This window comes from Mastomys coucha, unplaced genomic scaffold (genome assembly GCF_008632895.1).
Source record: "Mastomys coucha isolate ucsf_1 unplaced genomic scaffold, UCSF_Mcou_1 pScaffold7, whole genome shotgun sequence".
Lineage (NCBI taxonomy): Eukaryota > Metazoa > Chordata > Mammalia > Rodentia > Muridae > Mastomys > Mastomys coucha.
The window spans coordinates 68653810-68677863 of NW_022196913.1; the positions used below are offsets into that span (position 1 = coordinate 68653810).

The window sequence follows — 24054 nt, forward strand, 5'->3', positions numbered from 1 at the left end:
CTGTTGGGTTCTGTTATTGTTTTTATGGCTGTTTGTTTCATGATTTTTTTCTCATAGGTACAATATGGCCTTCTCAGTTCTGTGAGGGATGGGGGTGTTGTACTCATTGCCATCTTCCTGAACTCTTTTACTCCGCTGGGGCTCCTTTCCAGGGGTCACAGCTCTGTTACAGATTGGTTTTCATAGGTGTTCTTTGTTTGCTTGGCAATAGTGCATATATATTTTCAGAGAGTCCATTTGAAGTAGCATACATTTCTGAATGAAGTTTTGTAGAAAAGAGAATAAAGTAAAGATAAAGATAATGCTAGAATCAAAACAGAATCCCAAAAGACTGATTTCAATCTCCTTGAGAAATAAACAATGAATGAATTAAATATTACCGATTATGAGTTAGTAGTTTGAACTAGGGCTGTGTGTATGTGTGAGAGAGATTATTTTATAGGCATTCTAAAACTTTTCAGGTATGAATAAGTCTTTGAGGAATGCATGAAATATAAGTGCCAATGAATTCCTAAAGGAAAAGGTACAAATCATGCATTTTAAGTGCTGCTTCTTGGAACGATTTGTTAAATTTAGACTAAGTCTTACTGTAGCTTGGTCTTTATGAAATAAATCATAGTTAATTAAAAATATCATCTTGTAAGATCAAACTATGGAGATTCTAAGGAAAATGTCTAATAAAAGAGAGGTGGGTAGAGAGTTAGACCAGTGGGTAAAGGACTTGCTGTGACGATAGCATGGAATGTACCCCAGAACCTGTGTAGAAAAGTAATGTCAGTGCTGGGAAACAATCAGGTAGATCTCAGCTTGCCAGCCAGCCTAGCCTAGCCAAAAACAGCTGCTTGCTTCCCTCCCTTCTTCCCTCCTTCCCTCCTTCCCTTCTTCCCTCCCTCCCTCCCTCCTTCCTTCCTTCCCTCTGTCCCTCCCTCCCTCCCTCCCTCCCTCCCTCCCTTCCTTCCTTTCTTTTTTTTATTATTCATTTTTTATCCTGCTCACTGCCCACCTCCAAGTCACCCTGTCCCACAATCCTTTCCCCATCCCCTCTCCCCTTCTCCCCTAAACTGTCCCCCACCCTACCCCCAGATGTATCCCCCACACCCAGGCTTTATGTTTCTGTGAGGGTAGGTGCTTACTCTCCTATTGAAGCCAGACAAGGCAGCCCAGATAGAAGAACATATCCCACCTACAGGCAACAGCTTTTGGGATAGTCCCTGCTCCATTTGTCCAGGATCCACATGAAGACGGAGCTGCACATCTGTTACATATGTGTAGAGGCCTAAGTCCAGCCAGTGTATGTTCTTTGGTTGGTAGTTCAGTCTTTGAGAGCTCCAAGGGTCCAGGTTAGTTGATTCTGTTGCTCTTCCTGTGGGGAGCCAGACAGGAAGATATTCAAAGTCAGTCTTTGTTCTACACATATGTGCACACAAACATGCACCAAACACACACACACACACACACACACACACACACACACACACACACACAATTAAAATTGAAAAATAAAAAAATTTTCTAGCAGTTACAATACCAGTATAAGAAAGATGTTGTGTGGTAGAGAACAGAAGTGCTTTCCAGTTACTTTACTTACATTTGCCACCTTTTAAGCTCTTGTGTCACTGAGACAGTTGGAAAGTTTGTGCCTTTCTGTTACTGGATAAAAGACTCTGGTCAGATATGCTTGGGGAGGAAACACTTCTGGGTCATAGTCTAGTACTGAAGGAACTCACAGTGGGAACCTGGAGTCAGGAACCTTGGAGTAACTGTTTCCTGGCTCATTCTCTCACTTGCTTGCAGGTTCATGCTTAGCTAGCTTTCTTTTACAACCCAGGATAGCTTGCCTAAGAATGGTACAGCCCACAGTAGGCTAGGGCCTTTCACATCAATTAATAAAGACAGCTCCCACAGACATTCCCGTAGACTAGTTTGATCTAGAAAATTCCTCAATTAAGACTTCTGTTCTTAGATGACTCTAGGCAATATCAAATTGACATTTAAGGCTAAACAAAACTTGAGCACTAGGAAGGAAAAATAAGGAGCCAAGCAGGTTTAAGAAGGATTAGTCATGGGAGTAGCATTGCAAATGGTGATGCTACTGTGAAAATCCTTATGTATGCATCTCATCAACTTGTGGAGTGACAAGTGCGGGTTAAATTCTTAGCACTGCAGTTGTAAGGGTAGGAACTACTGGAACTGTAGAAAACTCCTGAATATACAGATGGAGTTTCTATTCAGGATTTTCATCTTGTAATATACAAAATTCAAAGAGAGGCATCACAATCAGACATAGCATTTTGAGCCTTGACTTTGTATTCGAAAGTAGGAAAAAAATTAAATTGTAAGGTAAACTACAATAGCAAAAGGTATTTGAAGTAAAGCCAGACAGGAAGGTGCTCCAGTGCTTAGTAAATGGGGTAAGGGGTTAGCTTCAGCTAGACTTTAGGTTTCTTCTTTCTCTTTACAAATAACGGTCACATATTTTGTTTCTTACAGGTCATAAATGGCCTGATAAAACGTTACACAAAGCCCTTTATTTTATAGTATGTTTTATTGCTTCATCTCTTGGGAGTATAAACCTTTAGAAAAGTTTACCAATAATCCTCTTATACATAATAACTTAGGAGAATTGGTCATAAAGAAAAGTAAAAACATAAAATTTTTAAGTAGTTGATAAGAGTGATATCTGGGGTTAAAAACGAAAAGTGGAGCCTCCAAGCACCACTGTGAAAACTAAATTTCTCTTCTTGAAAGCTGAATTAATCCACTTTCTGTCATTGTGACAAATTACCAGAGATAAGTAACTTAAAAGAAGGATAAGTTTATTTTGGCTCTTAGTTTTAGAGGCTTTGGTTCACCATCAGTTGTCTTCTTGGCTTTACAGCCTGTGCCAAGGTAGTACATCATGATAGGAATATATGGCAAAGGAAGCTGTTCATTCATGGAGGACAAAGTGAAAAAGATAGGAGAGATGTTCTCCAAGACCATTGAACCATGCCCCAGTAGTTCAATTTCCCTTCACAAGGCACTGTCTTTTTAAAGTCCAACCATCTCCCCGTGACCCAAGCCTTTACCACACATGCCTTTGGGGAACATTTCATATCCAGACTGTAGCTTATTTCTAAATAGCTAGAAGTTCAGTAGAGTACAGGAGTAAATGTTGATAAGTCTTGAGAACATAGCTGTGAAGGAAGAGCCTGGTAGCCAAAGATGTACTGTGAGAAAACATGCTCTATCTTGTTTCAGTTTGATTTTTGTTTTGTTTTGGAAAATATGCCAGTTGATAAAAGTGGTTCTTTATAAAAATAAAGCTGGCGTGTGGGGAAAGCTGAGGCCAATTTTACCATGTTGATTCCAGACTGATAGAAGGACAGATGGGAGCCACTAAGAATCAAACTGTGTTGTCTTTGAAGAACATAAACAGTTAACTTGTAGTCACAGGTGGGAAGGCAGGGTGTGTGGAAATAAGTACAGGTAAAGTTACTAACAGAAACCTAGGTAGAGGTCCTCTGCTTGCTCCAGTTTTCCGGTTTTTCATGCCTTCGACTGAGAGAGTCTGAGCAAAGGGAGTAGGAAAGAGAAGAAAGGAACCCTAGAAGACTGTTCAGAGGGGATGCTGCCCGTTTGCTGGGATCCTAATGTTACTGTTCTCTATCTTAGAGAGTCACTTTTCTCTTCAGTGCCTTTAAGAATAGAAATGAAAAATAACTATTCCTTTCAGTGGGTTATCTTCTTTGTTCTAACAAAAAAACCAATTAAGCAAAGAATATTTTTGAGGAGTTTTTTTATCCACATTTAGCAAACCAATTATTGTATTAATTAATTTACTTATAGCATCAAAATCAAAGAGTGGAACTATTGATACTGTGCCATTTCATGTTGGAGTTCTTATTAAAAACATGGATGCTTTTCTTCCTGTTTTTAGATGTTCTTAATAGTCGCTCCTCTTTCTGTCCTCTACAACTGGAAGGATGAATTGGATACCTGGGGATATTTCAGAGTTACTGTTTTACATGGTAGCAAAAAAGACAATGAGCTGATTCGTTTAAAGCAGAGGAAATTTGAAATTGCTCTGACAACGTATGAAACACTGCGCTTGTGTCTGGAGGAGCTTAACAGGTAAACTCATGAGATTAGTTCTGTCAGTGTGCTGCCAACATGAGTCATGTGCATCCTTATATCAGGGCTCAAAACTCAAGCTCATTTAGCCTGATTTTCATGTCAGGGTTATAAACCACAGTATGTGATGGCTGACTCCATCTGTACAGCTTTTTACCACTTCAATTGTAATTCTTAAACTCCTTTCTAAAGAGTGCATTTTAGAGAGTAGAAAGATTTGTCCCAAGTCCCATGTACAGCACTTTGCATAGATGATGCCTATGACAATATTGAAAACCACTTAGAACATTTTGGTCTGCACCTTAGATCAGTAGCACAGCCCTGATGTATTTCCAGCAGTTATGGAGGAAAAAAGCTCCTATTGGTAGGGTGAGCCATGTTGGTGGAAGAAAACCAATTAAGAGGGTTTTTTTTCCTGACCTAGTTTGTGCCCAAATTCCCAGTTCAAGTGTATAAGTTCCAACGTTAGAATATAATCGTGTTTAAAGATGTGATTAAGAGGGGCTGGTGAGATGGCTCAGCGGTAGGAGCACCGACTGCTCTTTGGAAGGTCATGAGTTCAAATCCCAGCAACCACATGGTGGCTCACAACCACCCATAATGAGATCTGATGCCCCCTTCTGGTGTGCCTGAAGACAGCTACAGTGTACTCATTTATAATAATAAATAAATCTTAAAAAAAAAAAGATGTGATTAAGAAAAAATTAGGCTGTTTACATAGGATTATAAGTCAAAATGAGGTGTCCTTACTAGATAACAGACAAGTGCCAAGAGCATAAAAGCAGAGGGGACATGTGAGTTACCTAATAAATCTTTGAAGTGCTAAAATACTATGGTTTTAACCAGTGTGCATTATAGTCAGCGAAAGAGAGAATGGCAGAAAACTTCCTTAAAAGTGATTCTTTGAAATGAGCTAAAATGCCCTGGCATGAGATCACACAAATGTACTCAAGAGTAAAATGTAGTGAGGTGGGATGGGGCATACTCCAAACCTTACCTGCTCTGGAGCTGAGGTGAGAGGATCATGAATTTAAGGCTAGCATGAACAAACATATGAGGGCCTGTGCTCAAAAATACCGAAAAAGAATATACTAAAAAACACATGCTACAAAGCTATGTGGATTTAGGTAAGTCATCTCATCTAGAAAATGACAGGATGAATTGGATTGCTTTTTGCCAAAAAGGGTTATTCAAACACAGGTGGAAAGTTTCCATTAGAATTAACCTAATGAGGTACACTAATCAATAGTGATTTTTACTTGTAGTTAGCCTCCATTTCCACGGATTCCACATGGCTAGAAAAATGTGTCTATAACAAATTAATGATTTCCCTAAACAACTCAGTATTATATTTTTACATAGCATTTATATTATGGAGGGTATTATACATTACACAGATTATTTGAAGAATACAGGAAGATATATGTAGATTATATACAGATACTGTGTCATTTATGTAAGAGACTGACTGGAACTTCCACATATTTTGGTCCCTGAACCAATCCTCAGATACTAAGGGGCATCTTATATAATGCCATGACTATAACTATGCCTGGCATAGTTAGATTTTTCTTCAAAGATCCAGTTAGTAAATATTTTGAGGCTCTACATAGTTTCTGTGAAATATTATTTTTGTATTTTTCAACTTACTAAAAATATGCAGCTATTCTTAGTTTGTTGACAATGCAAAACTATTCACGATCTGGGTTTAGCCCAACAGCCACAGTTTGCTGACACCTGCTTTGAAAAATGAGTACTTGAACTCAACCCCTATCCCAAGCAAGGGAGAAAACATTTGTATCATCCCAGCTGTCCTCCTCCTTGCAGGCAAACATTCTGCGGTTCTTACTGTGAACACGCATCTTGACTTCTGTCACCACAGGCTGTTTCAAGCTATTCCAGAGAATTCCGTTCATGCAATTTGGCTGAAAGGTTCCTCATTCATCTTTGCCCAACATGTTTTTAAGATTCCTCTGAACCATTCAGTAAACCAGTAATTACTTTTCTATTCCACCTTATGAGTATGTTCCTCTTTTTGTTACCTATTCATTTGAAATTATTTATTTGATTTGTTTCCTAGTTTGTTATTATTACAAGTAAAATGTCAGGAAATATGTTTGTGGAAGCCCTTTTTGACATAAGGTTTTTATTTTTGTTTGGTAGATAAATGAGAGTGGATATTTGAGTTTTAGAGTAAGTGCAGATTTAAATAGAAGAAACTGCAAGCCTGTTTTCCATAGTGATTACGCCTTTGTACTTTAATGGAGTTGTATAAGGGCTCTGTAGCTTCCTAGTCTCACCAATATTAACATGGTGGGCCTTTTTGTTTTTACTCAATTTAGGGAGATCATGAGATCATGATAGGAATTATATCTTTGTAGTGCATGTGCACCTGAAAAGTTTATTCTTCGGTTGCTAGGTATAGTGTTCTCTCAGTGTCAAAAGGCCTAGATTGATCCTTGTAGTCTTGAGTGTTCCCTGCTGGTTTTCTTTGGGGTTGGTTTATAATTTCTGAGATGAGATTCGAAATCATATAGTTATTTATGTCGCCTCAGTTCTGTAACTTTAAGTAAGACATTTTTAAGTTCTGTTTTTAGGTTCACATACATTTTCAAATTTTAATTTTTTTCTGATGGATTAATTTTTAAAAGTACCTCTTAATTTTTGCTTCTTATATTCCTTTATGTAATATTAATATAACTGCCAACAGTCCTCTTATGCTACTGTGTATTATAGCTTTTCCATCCTTTTATTGCAACTTTTTTTTATATTTTTAGTGACTTTCTTTAAAAAGTAGAATTTAATTGAACTGTGATTTTTTTTTTTTTTTTTGTAATATCCATTCTGAGAATCTTTGCATTTGTGAGGTAGGTATTTAGACCATTTATATTTAATGCAATGTGGGTAAACTTAAATTTTACTAGGTAAGCTTTGGTTGTGATTTTTTTACTCCATGCTAAGTTTGTATTTTACTGTTTTATGGATTAGGGCATAAGACAATAATCTTGGTTATGGAGAGATTATTAAGTAATTTGTCCAAGCTTACACAGTCAAGTCAGTGGTGAACATGAAGTTTTAACATTGATTACCAGTTAACTCCAGGCCTCAGGGTTTAAACCTTAATGTTACCTGAAAACTAGATGTTATGCAATTAGATAAATGTAATAAATTTTCTTATAGATAGTCACATTTTAATTGTTTACCTGTCCTTTTAAGTTATGTTAAGTATGTTCCTTAACATAGATTTCATATTTAACTTCTATGTTTCAGTGCTTATTACATTTTAGTGTATATTTGCTAAAGAAATGTGTAAGTGGTTATTTATTTTATGTGACACGAGTATTAAGAGTTCTAAAAATTATATAACTGTAAACCATATATTTATAGAAGTAGAGAAATGAGGAAATTCCCTTTTTGCTGTTACTTGTTACTAGTTCAAACGTCTTTGTTTTGATATACTTTAAATGTTTTATGTTAGATCTGAGTTAGTACTACTTCGTGCATTTGACGCTCTGTATACTTATAATAAACAATCCACAGAATAGACAAATGCATGGTATACTATGGTTGAACAATATATAATTTTTACTACTATGTTATATTCATTATATTTCATGAAGTGTTGGTAGATTTAAATATGTGTAAAAGGCCATATAAGCCTGCTTTTTTTGTGTGCACTCCTCCTAACCTGTACCTTGAGCTGTTACAGACACTACTAAGTCAGGCTGTCTATCTGTCTGTATGTCTCTCCTTTGCCCATCCGCCCCACTCCCTGACTTTGTTCAGTTTTGTTTGGTTTTCAGATAGTTTCATCTAACCCAGGCTAGCCAGACTTTTCTGTATACCTCAGGCTGGCCTTAAGTTCTTCTTCTTTTACTTCTTCTTCTTCTTTTTTTTTTTTTTTTTTTTATAATTTTTAAAAAAATCTTTTTTTGATTATTTTATTTATTTACATTTCAAATGTTACTCCCCTTCTCAGTTTCCCCTCTACAAACCTACCTAAACCAACTCCCGTCTCTCCCCTGCTATGAGGGTGCTCCCTACCCGCCCAGCCACTCCCACCTCACCCCCCAGCATTCTCCTATGCTGGGGCATCAGAACTTTATGAGACTAAGGGTCTCCCCTCTCATTGATGCCAGATAAAGCCATCCTCTGCTACATATGCAGCTGGAGCCTTTGGCCTTAAATTCTTGATACTCCTACCTCTACTTTCAAAGTGGTGAGATTACAAGAATAATTTAATTTTATATCCACATATCTAACAACATATTTATGCTACAGTTTTTAAAGATTTTTGTGTATCATCTGTCTTTTTCTTAGGGAAAAATTAACATTTGTCATACTTTGCCTTTTACTTCCTTACATGAGAATAATTTTCATGTATGTACTGTGGAGTAAGAATTGTTATTTTTGAACTTCTTGAACAAATGATTGGGTATTTATGTAAGAATCATTATTTTTGAACTTCTTGAACAAATGATTAGGTATTTATGTGACTCCAGTTTCCTGAGTCATCCAGTATCCCCACTCCCTAGTCTTTTAAGAGCTACACATGTGCATCAGAGTGCTCCTTGGCTTGCTCTGCTGCTGCCTACAGACCATTTTCTCTGTTTCTCTAAGTCATCTTGTCTATCTTCTTTCTATTTCTTCCTTTCTGTGTTCTAGAGAGATTCTATCTTTTTATACCTTTAAATTAAGGAATCTGTAGAAGAGTTGGACAAATACATATGAGAATTTATCTACTAACAGTTAGAGCTGGGCAGTGGTGGCACACGCCTTTGATCCCAGCACTTGGGAGGCAGAGGCAGGCAGATTTCTGAGTTTGAGGCCAGCCTGGTCTATAGAGTGAGTTCCAGGACAGAGCTACACAGAGAAACCCTGTCTCGAAAAAACAAAAAACAAAAAACAAACAACAACAAAAAAAAACCAGTTAGAGCCCATAGATCTTTTTATATATGCATGTGTGTGCATTCATGCATATGTATCTGTGTGCATATGTGTGTGCTCACATATTATATGCATATAAATATACACATTGTCTAAGTACACTAGTGAATGACTTCAGTAAGTTTCACTTAGCATGTCAGCTTGAGCCCATATTTTAACTTTGTTATATATCTAAGTTAGTGTTCTTCATACCTCATTATCTTTGTCTTACAGGCAGGTGACTTGGTAAAGTGCTTGCTATGAAGCATGAGAACCTGACTTTGATTCCCTAGAGCCCACTGGAAATTGTGGCACATGTCTGTAGGTTGAGACATACAGATCCCTGGAACTCCCTGGCTGGGTAATCTCACCTAATTGGCCAACTCCAGACCAGGGAGAGAACCTGTCTCAAAAAAAAAAGGTGGACAGCACCTAAGGAGTAATACCTTCTGAAGCTGACCTCTGTCTTTCACATGGTATGCGCACACCATTTGTACCCATACAGATAGGTACTTAAACACATACATGCATGCATGCATACATACATACATTCACAAAATAAAGTAGTAAAAAAAATTAAAAGATGAGGGGAAAACAAACAAAGCAATTAAAATTTCTTCAATTATCCTTAAGATATTATTAATAGCTAATATCTGTAAAGCAGGGTTCAGTAAAGGTTTGGGTGGTGACTTTAGTCATTTGGTCTTTTGTTCTCACCTGATGTAGAGTGATCCCATTTATAATTTGTATTTCAGTAAATTGAGCCTAAAAACTTTGTTACATGCAGGTTGACATTGTTGGCAAGAATGCTTTATGAACGTGACTGTGAACTTCCCATCTGTCACTTTGGGGAGTTCCATGTTGTTCATTGTTAATAACTAAGTTTACCTGTAGGGTAAGAGTGGAAGCATCCATACAACATCTTCAGAATACAGTCTTTTCTTGACAATAGCAAGTCTGTAAAGCAACATTTTTAGTATTTTGATCTTTATGTCCATTTATGTAGATGTGTTGGCATGTAAATTTACCCTTACTTGAATCCATTTATCTTATTGGGTCTTACGGCATAATCTGCTTTTGTAGCTTATCATTTTCTTTATCTTATTAATGGTATACTTCTATAAAGAAGAGTCTCATTGGTTAGGAATTAGATTTAATTTTAACTTAAAGCAAGGCAAGGTCTGCTAACCTTTTTGGCAAAGTGTTTATTACAAGTTTCAAAAAAGAACTGAGGTTTGTTTATATGGATGCTTTTCATTCAGATTTAACGTATAGTTCTTTCTTTGGTGTGCCTGTTTCTGGTTTGTTACTTAAAGGAGGAATTGTCATTTAATAATGTTAGTATTTTTTCCAGCATTATCAAACATGCTCTCTAAAACAGTTATAGTATCATATACATTTTATGGGGGCTTACATAATCATGTCGTTTCTCATCTCTCATGTTTCCTATATTTATCAGTGGTATTCTGTGACCCAGGGTCACTTAGCCAGATGAGAACTCAGTAGGATCATCAAAGGATAAAGGTGTTACGGATTAAAAAAATTGTTGTGTAAATGTCTAAGGTAAGGAAATTTTCTGTCTCTTCCTTCCACCCATTCCCTTTTGTCTTGTAGTTTGGAATGGTCAGCTATTATTGTAGATGAGGCTCATAGAATCAAGAATCCAAAAGCCCGAGTTACAGAGGTTATGAAGGCTGTGAACTGTAAGGTCCGCATCGGCCTCACTGGCACTATCCTTCAGAACAACATGAAGGAGCTGTGGTGTGTCATGGACTGGTAAGTGAGTGTGTGGATGTTTCAGGGATAGTGTTTAGATGAATGCTGCCCCTGTTTCCTGATTGCTGGTTCTTTAAATCATAGCCCCTCCCCCAAAAAAGTAATCACTTAACTGTTTATAGAAATACCCATTCCCAGGCATGTTTCAGTGTTCAGAGTCCTGTGAAAAGTCTTAGCATGTTATTGTTGATCCCCAGAGTAAATAAATGCTGAATTACTAGTCCATCATCTTCAGTTATAAACAATCATAAAGAAGGAATGCTCTTTTCCTGAGTTTTGCTTTTATTGTAATTAAGTAAGCCACTGAATATATCCCTTACAAGCAATAGAATTGAATACTTTTCTTTTTAGATAAATTAGTAACTCTGTTAAATTTTTTTCTTACTGCCTTCGTGAAGGGCTGTGCCAGGACTTTTAGGTAGCAGGATTCATTTCAAGAAACAATTTTCTGACCCAGTGGAACATGGTCAGAGACACACAGCAACAAAACGAGAACTTGCTACTGGCCGAAAAGCCATGCACAGGCTTGCAAAAAAGATGTCTGGCTGCTTTCTCAGGCGTACCAAGACTCTTATCAAGGGTCAGCTGCCTAAGAAGGAAGACCGGGTGAGAACTGTGTTTGTGTAGATTATTAATTCATTGTCACATTTTTTTTTTTACTTATTTATTTTTTAACTGAAAAGCATTGTATTTCTTTTTAGGGTTTCTTTTGTAGAATTAGTTTGTTATGTGTGGGAACATGAATTGAACTCAGTTTTATTTTTTTCCTAATTTCACCAACCCAATAGCTAATAGGCCTGTAATTACTACTTGTATTTGCTAGCTTTCTATTGCCATGACATATTTTGGAGATAAATCACTATACAAGAAGAAAGGTTTACCTTGGTTTTATAGGTTTCAGTCTGTGACTCATGGGAAAACATGATGAACAAACTCTTACCTCATAATGTTGGGGAGAAAAAAAAAGAGTCAGGAAGGGGTCAGGAACCCAGTGTCCCCTTTAGGGACACAATTTCACTGACCTTGGTTCCTTGTAAAGGCTCCACCACCTCACCGTGGTGCCAAAGGCCATTGAGCTGGATCTTCACTTGTGGACCTATAGGCATCCTTTGGGATCCAAGCCATGACAGCATACATCTAACACATATCTTAAGCTAGGTGTAATGGCTTTCCCTTTTAATCTCAGCACCAAAAAGCAGAGGCAGGTAGATCTCTGAGTTCAGGCCAGCCAAGTCTATACAGTGAAACTCTTTCTCAGAAAACAAAACAAAATAAATCCAAACCAGACCAAATCCCCATGTCCTTTCAAGGCTCTTGATTCATTTCTTCCTTAAGGACGTGGGGAGAGCTTCCCTTTGTAATGAGTTTTTCTGTCACACACACTGTACTGCTCAGTGGGCTCTGGCATCGTAATTCTAGTTACAGAACTGAAGAGGTTAAGAGCTTTTCTGCAGCATTGGCTCTATGTGAAATGCTGTTTGTAGTTAGGCTACTGACCTAATTTTAACTGGTAAGAGAATAATATTGTTACTGCTTTAAGAAAATTGGAGTTCTCTAAGATTTCTTTTTACATTTCCTTGATTGTTTAGCCTTGTGATTCTTAATAGTTCTAGCAGTAGAATAAAGATTGTGTAAATTATTATGAGCTAAATTTAACTCATGCTGTGGTGATGGTATCAAATGCACTCTAATCTTAGGATACCTTATAAAAATAGATTTGAAAATAAAGGCTGGTACTGGTGTGGAGATTGAGAAAATTGATAATATGTGACTTTTGATATTTGTCTAAAGCAAATATTATGTAGGAGTACTTTGTGAACCACTGCTTTTTAAAATGTTGCATGCAGAGGTGTGTGTGTGTGTGTGTCTGTGTGTGTGTGTGTGCAATCTGTTAAGTAGGAATAATACAAACAAATACATCAAGAGAGGATCTCGCCTAAAGGTTTAAAACTTGGGCTCTGGCTCTCACAGTTAAAGTTTCCTCAGTTGAGCAGCTACTAAGACCAGTGTTGTTTGTTAAGTGGAACCAATGGAGTCAGACGGGCTTCACATGGTTGTTCAGAAATGCATGACATGTAAGAAACACTTAATAACTGTTAGTGTTGAATACTAACATAATAAATACACTGTATATTTAGTCACTGACAGTCATCTTCTATGTTTTACTGCTATTCTTACATACTTTCATATTCAAGACTGAGCATCAAGGAGTCATATTCTGTAGACATGTTTTTAAATGTAGCATTGTTTTTAAAGACATTCCTATATTCGCTGAATACATACTTTTTTTGTAATACTCTCCCATTGTAGCTATATAAATACTTATAAAAAAATTACTTAAAAATAAGGAAATACTGTTCCTTATTGTTCACATTTTTATGCCCTGTTACAGATATTTGATTTTTGACACTGGTTACATACATGTCTAGAAGAATTTTATTAATAGAAATTAGTGCTGTCAGAAGTGAGAGGGAAGTAGTGTTCCTTATAACTTGGCAGCATTGTTTTGTGATAATATTCTGTCCTTGAACTTGGACATTCAGTAGCAAATTATGTTTGCTTTTGCATATATTTAATTATTTTCCTCACTACTTTTAGGATTATATAGCAAGATACTCAAAATAAGCAACTAATATAATATGAAATTTGTAGCATTTTTGTCAGTTTTTTCAGTATTCAGTAACATAATTTATACTAATGTTCTAAATCTTTTGTTTTACCTTATTGTGATTTGTTTTCATGATAAATTGATAGAAATGTCTTAAGAGACCCAGGATATACTGAGAATGTATAAGGAAGTCACATTATTTGTTTTTCATGTACTTTTTTTCTTTTAAGTGAAAACAAGAACAAATGATAAGGTTTATTCGGAGGTAAGATGGTAATCTGAACAGTATAAAGTGGGGTGAGGAGACAGGGTAATTGTCATAAAGACATAAGCTGAGGTAGTATGGGTGATGGCACTGTTGCCCTCATCAAATCCAGTGTCCGTTGTGATGATTTTTCTTACCATTACAGGAATCCTAATAATTGTCCTCTCCTTTGTGTACAGATGGTGTATTGTTCTTTGACAGACTTCCAGAAAGCTGTCTACCAAACAGTGTTAGAAACCGAAGATGTGGCTCTGATCCTCACATCTTCTCAACCTTGTACCTGTGGCAGTGGCCAGAAGCGCAGAAAGTGTTGTTACAAGGCAAGCATTTTCATTCATCTCTACTGTTTGCTCTGGTGTCAGCAATACCACTTTACTTCGTTTCTTTAACCTTAGAAGTTATGTTTTTAAAAAGTTATCAAGGGGCCAAGCCTGACAGCTTAGTTCTGATCCCTAGAGCCCACCCAGGTTGCATTAACAGGTTCTGTGAGCCCACCACTCCCTCACAAGATCTGTGTGTGGATGGAGAATCCTGGGAGCGTGTGGTCCAGAAGAGAACCTGCTTCAAAACAAGTGGAAGGCAGGAACTGGCTATTAAAAGTTACTCTCTGGGACTGGAGAGATGGCTCAACTGTTAAGAGCACTGACTGCTCTTCTAGAGTTCCTGAGTTAAATGCCCAGCAACTACATGGTGGCTCATAACCATCTGTAATGGGATCTGATGCCCTCTTCTGGTGTGCCTGAAGACAGCTACAGTGTACTCACATACATAAAATAAATAAATAAATCTTTAAAAAAAAGTTATCCTCTGGCCTTCAGATGCATGCCAGGCATCACATACATACACATATGTAAATACAACTTATCAGTAATGCTTTATAGTGTTAAATAACCACATACAAAATACAATATTCAAATTGCTATAAAACGTAGTTTAGAAACTAAACTTCAAATTGGTATCTTCTTACTTCATATTAGTAAGTAGTCTACTTTCATCTTAATTTTTTTTTTCTTTTCACAAATTTCCCAGCACAGCTTGTAAGAATGAATCACTGCTGCTGAGAAGATGTGACTTCTAGACATAGTGTCCATTTAATAGAGATTTGGATCGATAGAACAAAATGCTTTTTAAGGGACAAAAAGTCACTTGTTTTTCTATCTGCTCTTTATATTTCTTGCTCTTTTTTTAACCTCTTTTGTCATATATCTGTGATGATTACAAGGACCCTATGTATTTATCTAGATTGCTTTTTATGCTACCTAAGTGGTTTTGCTGTTTCCAGTCATTTCCATTCCAGTTAGTTTTGTCAGATAATGTGGCCACAACCTGTTTCACAAGTCAAATCTGGCTACTCAGCAGTAATACAATTTTAAAAGCCAAATTAAAAATAGAAAGCAGAAAGAGGAAATTTATTCAGCTCAGCTACATTGAAAAGAGGGACAAAGGTGCATCAGATTCCTCAAGTCCATCTTCAGGGTTCAGAAATGAGATCAAGTTTAAAAAGAGGGCAGAGGATGTCCACAAGCAAGCAGTGTCAGTCAAAGTGAGGTCCCGCCCACCACTGGCTCCTCAGAGCCTGGGCTTCAGTCTGTGGGGTGGTTTGACAAGTTAGAACTGTGTGAGATTCCTGGGGAAATTCCCATTTTTCTTGTACTCCATTGTTTCAATAATCTGATTGAGACAAGTATCTCTTTAGAATATGTTCATTTCTTCCAGGTTGTAACAACATAGGTAGAGAGTAAAGTGTTCTTTAGAACACTGTGACTTACCTAGTGTTGTTCCTAGTACCCCCTTAATGATAACTTTTCTGTCATTGTCCCATCCAGGATGGAGACTTCTCTTACTAAATAAACATCACTACATTATGGTCATTACGTTACCAAGAGTGATTCCAGCTCAGCGGTTCATGGATTTCCTTCCAAGTACTTGCTTGACCTTTACTGTCTTAGATAATTAGACAAGTACTAAGTGATGCATTTTATAATTGGTAATATAGCTGTATTATTAATGCTTTTCTTGTTTGTGTTTTCTGACCGTTCTGTTACAGACCAACTCACAGGGTGACACAGTGAGAACCTTGTGCCTTAGTTACCTGACTGTGCTTCAGAAAGTAGCTAACCATGTTGCACTGCTGCAGGCTGCTAGCACCTCCAAACATCAGGTTTGACTTTACATGCCTTTGTGATACTACCGATATAAAACATACTGTACAGTATTGTTGACACAAAAAAGCATAGTTCTCATCTAAAAGAAAATAAGAGATACTCTACCCTGGAGCCATTTTAGTGACCAGAGCCTGGGAACAGAGCTTTAGATTACACCAAATCCCTATTTCAACATGGAAGTGGTTTTATGAAGTTTTTAGTTTATAGAAGAAAGTCAGAAATAAAGAAGTTTTAGAAATATATTGGTGGGTACATCAGAGAGATGGGTACAAGATGAGGGGAGCTTTTCTGTAGGTCCAGGATGCTCTCTAATAACATTCCTAGCTTTTGGATGAGTAGAAACTATATTCCAAAGGATTATTCTGTTAGTCCTGGGACAGTCATTCTGACACAGAGGTGGGTAAGGAAGGGCTCTTAGGAATTTGGAGCTAAGACTTCACCCAGTATAAGATAATTAACTTCTGAACTTATAATATTCCAGTCTCTCCACAATATTTCAGCTCTAATTAGTCAGTCAGTCTCTTCAGTCTAGCTTCTTTCCAGAGGCATCTGACTTGCTTATTTTAAAATTTAGTAGTTGAATGACACAACTTTGTGCATGTGCAAGGTGCTGAGTTCAATATTCAAAATCAGTACTAATATTTTTTTAAGTAAAATTTACTTATCAAGAAACATGTGCACTTATATTTTTAATCAGGCAGAAAAAGTTTGAATTTAAAGTAATAGTTGTTTTATGTGTCTAATTGTGTTTATGTTTTGTGTATTTTTTGGTATAATTACTTGGATAGCTGATAAATCAGTTCCACTCTGCTAATGTCATGTTTAATTTTACTTGTTTAATCTGTTTCCTAAGCTGTCACAATCAGTCCTCTCAGGCTGAGTCTTGACTAGCATTGCCTTGGTGCTGCAGCTGCGTCTCAATCTAGAGCACAGCAGTGACGATGTCTCGCCTTCATTAACATTTTCTTGTGATGTAGCTGCTGTGTTTAAACTAATTTTGAAAGCTATTAAGAGTTTGGTACAGTAGTTTTGGATAGTATTATTTATTCTTTAGGGAATTTTTGTTTCTTTGTTTTGGAGATCTTGAAGTAATGAAATAGTATCAGCATTCATAATATCAAGAATTCATTGAAACCATACATGGTTAACATAGAGCTTTAGGATTTTCTGAATTGTTAATTTTACTTAAAGAAGGCAAATTCCATTTCTGCTTCTCAGAAATAGAATTTTTTAATAAAGTTTTATTTTTTGTAGGTTTAAATATGTATTGAAATTTCTTCTTTCTTAAGGAAAAACTTCTCAAGAGGATCTGTGATCAGGTATTTTCCAGATTCCCAGATTTTGTGCAGAAAAGCAAAGATGCAGCCTTCGAAACACTTTCTGACCCTAAATACAGTGGGAAGATGAAGGTATGTATTCTTCCTTCAATGTGCATGCAGACAGAAGATGAGGTTTATGCAGGGATACAGGGTGGCTGTATCCACCCTGTATCCCTGCATATAGATCAGAGCACACAGTAGGTCCTCAGTGGCAGTTGTATCAAACATGCATCAAGCTTTTCCTTACTAATCTATTGGGCTGAAGGACATTTAAAATGTATGTTGTTATCACTTATGAACAGGGGCAAGGCCTCTATATCTAGATTGGATTTTCTCAGATTTTTGTTTGCTGACCTAAATAGTAAAATGCGAGGTAACAACAGTTGTTGTGCACATTGGAACTGACCTGTGGCCCTGTTGTTGTTGGTACTGCATTAGTGAAGGAAGGGTGTGGAAAGCAAGCCCAGGCTCTGCAGCCCTGACCAGATCTCTGGACATTATCTGTCATAGTAGTTTGAACTGGTGATAGCCTCTGGTTTGTTTAATTCCTCAATAGCTATCAAAAATCCTCATTTATGGGTTCACAGTTCCCATCCTTATACTATAGTTAAGAAAAAGGTAAGTTGTGCCGGGCGGTGGTGGCGCACGCCTTTAATCCCAGCACTTGGGAGGCAGAGGCAGGTGGATTTCTGAGTTCAAGGCCAGCCTGGTCTACAGAGTGAGTTCCAGGACAGCCAAGGCTACACAGAGAAACCCTGTCTCGAAAAACAAAAACAAAAACAAACAAACAACAAAAAAAAGGTAAGTTGTTTTATTTTTTGGCAAAGAAAATAAAAAGGAAGTCATTCAAATTAGTCAATTATTGTTTTATCTAGAAATATATTTAGCAGTTAATCTAGGTAAGCTTAATTTGGTTTAGTTGCTTAAAATCTAGATATTTAGTGAAACAAAATAGGTGGAAGTAGTAAAAAGTATTGAGTTAAAAATTATTTATAAAAATCAACAGTTTGTACTCAAGAGAATATCATGATTTATTCCAAATAATTAAAATATAATAATCTGCTTTTTGTGAAATTTCAACATATAAAATCCAGATTCATTCATAAAATCCAGAGTTCTATTTTTTGAAATTATACTGTATAGTTAAGATGATTAGATTTTATTTTTATTCTGATTTTGGTTGTTGGAAGCTAGATAGAGACCTTGGTTTCTATGGAGAATAGCTGATTTGCAATTTCTAACTGATTGTCAGGCAAACAGATCTTGACAGTAATAGCTGGGGATATGTATTATAGGACTATTTTTACAACATTTGATTAACATCATTATCTGTGATTTATCCTGACTTAGTGATATATAGCCCTTATAGACTTATGCCAATGAGGGTAAGATCTTTTTTTTTTTTTTTTTGGTTTTTCGAGACAGTGTTTCTCTGTATAGCCCTGGCTGTCCTGGAACTCACTCTGTAAACCAGGCCAGCCTCCCAAGTGCTGGGATTAAAGGCGTGTGCCACCACTGCCCAGCGAGGGTAAGAGTTTATTTAAGCCCTTGATTTGTGTATCTTTTGTGAGTTCCGACTTGTAACACTCAGGTTCTGCCTATCTTGTAGCTCAGTCTGCATCTACAGGGGCTCTGGGCACATAATGCCTGTTTTTGCTGTCATCGCCTTAGAACTACAGCAGTGACTTGGCTTGATGCCAGTTGATACTTACCTCACTTACCCATCAGTGGAATAATCACAAGTTGCACCCACTTAGTTGAGAATTTATTTTGTCCATTAGGTGATATGTCACAGATTTATGATTATTTATTTTATTAATGATTATTTATGAAATTTATGATTATTCATTTAGTGAAGTTTTTCTTTAAATTAGCCTAATGAAGACCTGCAATCAGAAAAAAAATTCCCTTCTTATTACTTATTTTTGCTTTCACTTTTAAATACCCCAAATTGCAACAGATCTGAAGCTATAACCGATGACAAGAGTAGATTTCTGTTTAGCCTATTGCTGGTTTGATACATTAGCATCTTCTAAGGGAATAAAAAGGCAAACACAGACCAGAATATCTTCACAAAATAATGAAGAATACCAGTATCCAAAGTATACAGAGTGTTCTTAAAACTCAGTAGTAGAAAGTAGATAATCTAGCTTAAAAATGGGGACAGGATCTGAGCAGATAACTTACTACGAAAAGAAGTGCAGATGGCAAGTAAGTTGCTGCCCACTGTTAAATACCTGCAAAAATAAACTAGAGAGCCCAGCACACCTGTTAAGGTACCCCAGTCCAGACAACTGGCAGCACCGGACGCTGCGGCCCTCCTGTCAGCCCAGGTGAGACTGCAGAGTGAGCTGGTCCCTCCAAGCAGCCGTGTGCTGACTTCTGTCAGAGCTTTCACTTCAGTAATGTCAGTTACATTGTTTTAAAAATGTGTTTGATATTTAAAATACGAAAATGAAAGATTCTTACCATGTTATCCATTAGTCACATTCCTTGTTATTTAAGAGATAAATTTAGTGAATTTTACTAAATTTATGCCCACATAAGAGTCCCACATAAATTTATTCATTAATTTTCAAAGCTTGGAAGCAATCAAGATGTCCTTCAAAAGGCAAATGGATAAACTGCAGTACAACAATGGAATAAACAATAAAAATTGGTGAGGTATGGTAGTGCATGCTTTTAATTCCTTCACTCTGGAGGCAGAATCAGGTGTATCTCATTCAGTTAAAAGGCAGCATGCTCTACCTAGCAGGTTACAGGCTAGTCATGGCTACACAGTGAGACCTTCACTCAAAAAGAAAAAGAAAAAAAAAAAAGCTAGCCTGAAAAAGATACATGCTGTGTTGCTGTGTGATTCCATCTGTGACCCTCTGGAAAAGGAAAAAAAACTACAGAAACAAATCAGGGCTTCTGGGAGAAGATAAAACATCAGATAGTGGGCAAAACATCAGGGACTTTTAAGCAGTAACATTATATTTTATGATGTTGTAATATGAAAACGTCAAGATACATTCATCAGAATTCAGAACTGTAAACAAAATACTGAACTCTAATACAAGCTGGACGGTAACATAAGCTCTTAACAATAACAGGTCAGTGTTCTTAATGAGTTGTCAAGATGCCTCATATATAGTAATAATCATATTTTTAGTAACATTAGCTTTATATAAACATTAATAGGAGGATAGGCAATATGGGGATGTATAGTTCAGAAGTAGAGTATTTATCTGGTATGCACAAGGCTATGGATTGATGCTCAGTACTGCTAAAAGAGAGATGAGGTGTAGTATGTGAGAGATTTCTACACTTATACTCAGTACTGAAAACCTAAAAAAAATTGATGTCTGTCATTTAAAAGCAGCAGTCATATATAATATAAAATTAAAATGCATGTCCTGCATTAAATCAGTTATTTCATTTAAAAATAAAACTAAATGTAAATAAAAGTTTACATGTTATCCAGATATTAAAATATTTCCCCAGACTGTGACACTTTTACTCAACATGTGAATAGTAGATTTTTAAAAAAGTTCCAAAGCATTTTTTTTTCCAAAGATTGAGTTACCCTCAAATTTCGAAAGAAGGTCCTTACTGGATAAACTATTAAGAGATTGTTGTATTGAGTATATTTTTTGTTTAGATGCTTATTATCAAAGAAATTGTTTCCTTCAGAACATTGTTTCTGGACCAAGTTCAGTGAGCCTTGGTAGAGAAAACATCTCCCCGTGGATTGCCTTTCCTTGGTGTTCTGTCCTCTCAGTCCGGGGGTGTCTCTGCTTAAAGCCAGCGGCTTCTGCTGTGCTGTCCTTACACTGCTGCTCCCTCTCTGAGTGTGAGGGCGGGTTATTAGCACTTTGAGGTCAAGATCATATCTGGAAGTCAGGGCTGACTAAATAAACAGTGAGAAGAGATGTGTGTCTAAGGTAAGCATCAGGTCTCTCAGCACCTGCAGAGAAGCAACTGCGAGCATTGCATGCCGTCTGTCTAGAAAGCCATTAACTTGCAAATGTAGGTTTTTTTAGTCTTAACATACTGTGGATATAAAAGTGTATTCTGAAAATTAAATTAGTCCATCATCTGAAATGCTTCTTTTTAGTAAAACCAGATGAAATGAAATAGGCTTTGGGAACCTTACGAACTTACTGACAACAGGATGATAAATAGTATTTGGTGTGATAAATAGTATACTTGTTAATCTTGAATATATAAAGGGAGCTAGCAGAGCTGACTGCAGTAAGTGTTGTATAGAACATTTTCAGGAAATCTCCAGTGTTTTCTGTATGTGTAATCTTGTAGTTAACCTGGGCCCACTAATACCCTGTATTCCTTCCCAGGTCCTTCAGCAGCTTTTGAATCATTTTAGAAAACAAAGAGATAAGGTTCTTCTCTTCTCCTTTTCCACCAAGGTGAGTTCCATCCACAGTGTTCTCCCTGGTCGGCCTGGGTCCCTAGGCACTAAGCACAGGAAGTAGCAGGTTTCTGTCTCCTCTCCACATCCACACGGCATGCTGTGCTGAGGGAAGCCACTCAAGCCTTTCCAGCACATTTAGTTATGTGTGAAACTACACGGGGTGGCCACCATCCTATGAAACTCCAAGGGAAAGCTGGATTTTCTGCTGATCTTCTTCTGAGATATTTAGGATTCTTAGAGTTTAGAAAATGACAAATAAAAAATGGTTTAAATAAATTATTTGACCAATGATTTTATTTGGTTTCAGTTTGTTTGTTTTTAAAGAAACACTTGCTAAAAAGAAAAGATTGCTTGTTTTAAAATAACAGAAAGAAGCCGGGCGGTGGTGGTGCACGCCTTTAATCCTAGCACTTGGGAGGCAGAGGCAGGGGGATTTCTGAGTTCTAGGCCAGCCTGGTCTACAGGGTGAGTTCCAGGACAGCCAGGGCTACACAGAGAAACCCTGTCTTGAAATACCAAAAAAAAAAAAAAAAAAAAAAAAAAAAAAAAAAAAAAGAAGAAGAAAATAACAGAAAGAAATACATGGGTTAAAAGGGAGGAAAAGTATTTATTTTTTGGAACTGGAAATAGATCTTAGGCCTGGCACATATTAGGGACTCAGTCTCCCACAGAGTGACACTCAGAACTCCATATCTATCGCTTATTAAGTAGAAGAAAGAAACGGTGAGCCCAGTGGTCAGTGCTCACTAACTATGCTCAGTGATTGGACAGAACCTGTGACCAGAAACTTTGCTTCCCTGCCTTTCTTTCCTACAGCTGCTGGATGTGCTGCAGCAGTACTGTATGGCTTCAGGCCTTGATTACCGGCGACTCGATGGAAGCACAAAGTCTGAGGAACGACTCAAGATTGTGAAGGAGTTTAACAGTTCACAAGATGTGAACATATGTCTTGTCTCCACAATGTAAGAAAACATGATAGATTGATTTCTATCTGGTTGTTTTCTAAACTATTTTGAGATTAATTTTCAACAAATAGGCTTATGTTGTTTTTTTTTAATTTGATTTTAAAGAAGCAGTAAAAAACACCATCAGTTATATACAGAATAGCAATCTTTTATATCCTTATTATTCTGGAATTCCCCTTGTAAAGACAGGATTTAAAGATAAGAATAAAAGCAGCAATGTTGACTCCCAGGAGTTCTGGGCAGTGTGAGTGTCCTACCTTCAGAACAGTTGGATTTCTAACTCAGAGGTCGCTACTGCTGCCTTCTCTGCCTTATCCTAACTGGAACTGCTGTTGGGTTTTATAAGGAATAAACTTGTTCCAGCACCTACTTAATGAAGCTCTAATTAGAATGGCTTTTCACTCTTCAGTCAGTAGAAACACAAGGAAGATATTTGGGTCATAATTAACACTTTGTTTTTGGCATTGTATGTGAGAATTTTTATAGATTTGCTATCACTGTTTTCAAAAAGAGAACCAGAGGGCTTAGAAATAAACTGCAGAGTGCAAAAGTAGAACTCAAACTGAGTGCAGGGATGAGGTGTGACCGCCACGGGCTGTTCTGCTGAGTCCCTGCAGCTGAGTAAAGGAGAGAAGCTTTGAACTCTCAGCATGTCCTCACCCAGGTCCTTACATACAAAGCACTAAGTGACACACATATGGCAGTCTTCGGTTAAGCCGTACAGCGTAAACCTTCTTAACTTCAGTCATACGTAAACACACTGGACGGAGGTCCCAGCACGTCAGAGCTCATCATGACCGTCTCAGGCCCAGCTGAAAACAGCCAGCAACTCTGGTCTCACTGTGTCTGAAAAAGTTCTACATGCACAACACATTCCTAATGTTGACAGAAAATCTTTCATTTTTAAAAATCCTACTAGATTTTACAAATCCACCTTATCATTTTATTTGCATATTGTTTTCTATAATTTCTAGTCTTTTACCTTGTTAGTAATTTTGGTCAAATTTTAAAATTTTTTGAAATTTATGTATATATGTATGTATGTATTATTTATTGATGTTGGGGAGGCTTATGGCATGGTACATATGTGAAGGTATAGGAACACCTTTGTAGAAGCAGTCCTCTCCTACTTTTATGTGAGAGAAGTGCAGTGGTTCTCACCTTCCTAATGCTGCAACCCTTTAATATAGTTCCTTATCATAGTGATCCCCGATCATAAAATTATTTTTATTGCTACTTCTCAACTGTAATTTGGTACTGTTATGAAGTGCAGTGTAAATATCTGTGTTTTCCGTTGGTCTTAGGTAATCCCTAGGAAAGGATCATTTGACCACAAGTTGAGAACCGCAGGATTAGGGCATCAAACTCAGGTTCCAAGACTTATGTAGCAAGTGCCTTTACCTGATGAGCCATCTTGCTGTTTCTAGTTTTTTTAAAGGCACACACTGCCATTCTCAGCCCTTCTTACATAGAGCCTTCTTATTAGACGCAGCTCACTGTGTC

At 37.1% G+C, this 24054-nt stretch overlaps 1 protein-coding gene across 9 annotated transcripts in view; it reads left to right on the forward strand.

Annotated features, from left to right (window-relative positions):
* Positions 1-24054, forward strand: part of Ercc6l2 (ERCC excision repair 6 like 2) — a 202456-nt gene that overhangs the window by 36680 nt on the left and 141722 nt on the right. For 8 of the 9 annotated variants that reach the window (XM_031359701.1, XM_031359702.1, XM_031359705.1 and 5 more), the window contains 8 exons: positions 3920-4113; positions 10654-10815; positions 11214-11421; positions 13868-14008; positions 15736-15849; positions 17143-17262; positions 21510-21581; positions 22403-22548. In XM_031359701.1, coding sequence (XP_031215561.1) covers positions 3920-4113; positions 10654-10815; positions 11214-11421; positions 13868-14008; positions 15736-15849; positions 17143-17262; positions 21510-21581; positions 22403-22548 — 1157 coding nt within the window. Of the gene's footprint in view, positions 1-3919; positions 4114-9145; positions 9516-10653; positions 10816-11213; positions 11422-13867; positions 14009-15735; positions 15850-17142; positions 17263-21509; positions 21582-22402; positions 22549-24054 lie in introns of those variants that run through there. The other variant, XM_031359708.1, reaches the window with a different exon arrangement.